The 4,474-nt window shown below is 31.6% G+C and overlaps 1 protein-coding gene across 1 annotated transcript in view; it reads right to left on the reverse strand.

The window, feature by feature from the left end:
* Positions 1-290: 290 nt before the first annotated feature.
* Positions 291-4,474, reverse strand: part of LOC110028750 — a gene marked incomplete in the record, with an annotated part of 93,376 nt that continues 89,192 nt past the window's right edge. Inside the window, 2 exon segments of the mRNA XM_020730729.1 lie at positions 291-745; positions 817-1,005. Coding sequence (XP_020586388.1) covers positions 602-745; positions 817-1,005 — 333 coding nt within the window.

The following is a 4,474-nucleotide window of genomic DNA, read 5'->3' on the forward strand; positions in this document are numbered from 1 at the left end:
AATAAGCAAGAAAACAGCACTAAATAATCCCATTTCTGGATTGAGAAATTAATGAGTGCAACCCTAGCATTGAAATTAAGGGATTTTTACTAGCACCTAATTCTTATGTATTTACTCATCTCACACCTAAACTTTAATTTTTACAAGTTAAACACCCTACCTATAGAAAAAAAGTATAGTCCACACATTTATACATCTTTTCAAACTTAGGAAAAGATGCTAAAAGCATAAGAATTGGATGGCATGTATATAAATTTCCCTAAAATCAAAGAGCCATTTCTAAATGAAAATTTCAAGGAATTCAAATCATTAGCTATCACCGAAAAAGCTACAACATTTCTGTTCTATCTGATCAACTGATAATCCTACAAGTAAAAAAGGAATAAAATCAACACCCTCAAACAAAGTTCTTATTTACCTCTCAGAAACTTATACAAACTGTATAATCATCCTATTAAAATATACTTAAAATATACTTTGTAATAACAGCAATGAAAATAATAAGAATGAATAGAATGCCGCCCCAAGCAGATCTGACCATTTCCATTTTTTAGCTTTGTTCTAAATAATTAGAGCCAGATATCCATTTTAGTATATATTCTCACCATCCTGCAGCTTTTAAGAACTTGTCATATGGACTTGAGGGTGGCAGCCTAAATGGCTGCTCAGCCTCCATGGATTTTGTATTTGAACCGTTAATGTCTTCAAATGATATACGGTTCGCCTCAGCGAGTTGCAGGGTTTGCTGTAAATTAATGAAGAGAAATGATCAGACATTATAAACAAAAGTTTAGGATAATATTTAGCTTTACTTGCCAAGAGTTTGGTTGATAGGTGATTCTTATTATCTTCAGAGTCTCCCCTCTGACTCTTGAAGCTTTGGAGAACTGACATCTTCCGTTGCTTTCCAATAACAAGTGCTTCACACTGGCTCTTCATCTCCTCATATGGAACACTGGAGGTGAGGGCTGGAGGTGTAGCCGCCTGCTGGGCAGTCTCAAGAACCTGAAAGTTGTTCACATTTATCTAAAGATTATTCTATATTACATATAATAACCTAATTAGTTCATTTTCTACATCAATTGTGCTTCACTTCTACATTTACATCATCATGAATTTTGACATGAAAGAGGTGAATATGAAAGGCTGTATAAACATGCAGAGCAAATTGAACATATGACAGATAATATAAAAGTCAAATTAACTGTGTGAATAGAAATTTAAAAATCTAAAAGATAAATTTGATCGAGTTACAAGTTAGACAAGAAATCTTTTTGCTTTAGTTATGGATGCTCTTAGTAGACATTTACAGGAGGATATACCTTGGAGTATGTTTTTTTGCAAAAGATATCCTTCTTGTGGATAAGAATAGAGAAAGAGCTCATGAAAAACTTAAATTATGGAGGTCTACATTGGAGTCTAAAGGTCATCGTTAGAGTAGAACTAAAACTCAATACATGAAATGAAATTTTAATAGTAGTAGCTCTAGTGACAAATTTGTAACTATAGGTGATCAAATCATTAAAAGGTGAGAACATTTTAGATACCTTGGGTCATTGTTCAAAGTGACGGTGATATAGATAGGGATGTTATTAGTAGAATTCAAGTTGGTTGGTTGAAGTGGAGGAATGTTTTGGGCCTACTGAGTGATAGAAAAGTACTACTTAGACTGAAAGGAAAATTTTATAAGATGGTAGTGAAACCCGCAATGCTTTATGATGTAGAATGTTGGCCTTTAAAAGAGAAGCATAAAACGAAGTTAAGTGTTGCCGAGATAAGAATGCTTTGGTGGACGAGTGACTTTACACTTAGAGATAAAATGCGAAATAAATATATCTGTGATAGGGTTGGCGTAGCTCCAGTGGCAGACAAAATTATAGAGAATCGTCTTAGATGTTTGGTCACATTAAACGTCAATCATCTGATGATTCAATTTGGAGAGTAGATGTTTTCGATTCAACTGAAGTTAAGAAAGGCAGAGGTTGAACTAGAAAGACTTGGGCATATTATATAAAAAATAATCTTAATTTATTAGAATTAAATGAAAATATAACACTCAATAGAACCCAATAGAGAAAAAAGATTCATGTAGCCATCTTGTCTAAGGCTTGTTGTTGTTGTATAAGTTAGACAAGATGTCTAACCAAATGAAAATAATTAAGATTTCAAAAGGATAAATTTAAAAATTCTGATAAAAGAACTTTTCATAGTGTTCCTTTCCTAATAGAAAACACATCTTTTCCCAACACATGACTTAAAGATGTTGCAACTCTTAGTACATACTGCCATATAAATAGTGGAACACTGTCTCGTCCCCCTCCCCCTAAACCCCAGCTTATTAAAAATGTCCCAAATTCTCGTCCCCCTAAACCCCAGCTTATTAAAAATGTCCCAAAGAAAGGTCCACATGTACTTCATCCCTAACCTACAAAGATTAGGAATTCTAAAAACCATACAAATCCTAAAGAATCGTTGAGAACTTAAAGACCATAACAAATATAAAGACGAGATACCCTCTAAACCTTGTTGAAGATTATTATTCTAGAATGATCATGATGAATCACATTATAGGCATCAAGCAAGAGAAAATGAGATTCATTGAGGTTAAATATAAACCCTCGATACTGATTGGATAATTATCATTAAGTTAAGGAAACTACGTTATTAAACGAAAAGGTTTAAGAAGTTATTAAAGAAAAAGATGCAAAACAGAAACAATAAAGAAGTTTTAATGTCTTAAAAAAAGGGTAGAAGAAAAATGAAAAACAAAAACAACCTGTACAACAGGCTAATAATAAAGAAAAAATATTTATATAAAATAGCTAAAAAAAAAAAGAGAGCACGTCCAATAAGTTTGATAAAGTTAACTAGGATAGTAAATTCTTAGTAAAAATAAAGAAATCAAGAAAAGATGAAAATATAATTTTGGGAAATTATTTAATGAAGTTTAAGGAAAAACTTATTTTAAAAGAGTACAATGAATAAAATAATATGCTATATCACAAAAGGATCCAAAAAAGAAAAAAGATACATACCAATAAAGATTTATGTTTAGATGAATAACTATTGAGATTTGGAAAGTTATTTCTCTTTTTTTAGCGGTTTGGTTAACAAACCATTTCAATGGAATTTTAAAGACAAGCTATTGTCAAGCGATCCACAAGAATTTTGATATAATAATTTGAAAAGAAATAAGACGTTCAATATTATTGTGCAAAAGGAGAAATAAAATCTAGGATTCATCGAAAGTGGTTATGAGAGAGTAATACAAATATAGACATAAAAATTGCATTAATATCGAATTAATAATTTAATCAATGCCAAGAAGATCCTCAACACAAGTTCTTTGTGTTCTAAAAGTATAAAAGAGCATGAAAATGATCTTCATATGGTTTCTCATGACCTTGAAAATGTAAATGATTGAATATTATGAGAATTGATTTGGTACATGTTAATAAAAAAGAATGGTTTCCATGCATTAAAAGAAAGTTGAAGTCATTAAAAATATGCCCAATAAAGCATTGATTAGACTAGTAGACTGGCAAAAGATTTTTTGATAAGAATTGGATAACTGATTTACTCCAACCCATATTTTAAATTTATACAATTCTAAGAGCATTTCTATAAAGAAATTGACAAAATTAGGGACTAAAAGTTAGGGGTAGAAATAACTATAACAATAAATATATAATGTTAATTTTAACATAAAGGAATGACAGCTCATCCATCTGAAATGTGTAATCATTGGGGAGAAGGGAGATCCTGGATGTGACATCGGGCATTGATGGAGGAAGCAGACAGGTGGAGCTGGTAACAATTAGAGTGGAAGTCTAAGGAATAATTCAAGGTAGCGTCTTCCCAGTAAGGGTGGCAAGCATCCTTTCATAAAATATCTATTAATTTTAATATACTTTGTTTGATCATGTTACACAAACTAATATGCAATGCTGATGGTCCAGTTATTACTATAATAGAATCTCAAAGGAGCTCCACATTGAACCTTTAAACCTTCAATGATCAAACTTGCCGGTATTTGTTTACTATGATTCATGCGTATAATATATAAAATGCATATAATGAATGCTTGTTACAAAAATTATGATTTATGAAATGTTACAAGTGATGTTATAGATAGACTACTATATGAATCTTGTAAGTACGTGATAGAAAACAATGAGATTGCCGACTCCTGGCACTCACACGGAGAAGAAACTCCGAAAATCATTGGGATCATACGGGAATGGAATGTAGGGAATTGCTGGTGCCAGAGGGGCTATTAATAACTGCTATGTTGAGGGGGCTAAGCTTTTATAAATAGTTAATGTAGCCTTCGAGCTAGGTGATAACCCAAAGGCATTATATGACAAGAAAATAGACAAGTGACATTCCTATAATTACTAGTGATAACTATGAAATTCTTATGAACATGCTTAAAATTACACATGAATAGATGAAATATATATTTCATACAATT

The sequence above is a fragment of the Phalaenopsis equestris genome, unplaced genomic scaffold (assembly GCF_001263595.1).
Source record: "Phalaenopsis equestris unplaced genomic scaffold, ASM126359v1 Scaffold000523, whole genome shotgun sequence".
Lineage (NCBI taxonomy): Eukaryota > Viridiplantae > Streptophyta > Magnoliopsida > Asparagales > Orchidaceae > Phalaenopsis > Phalaenopsis equestris.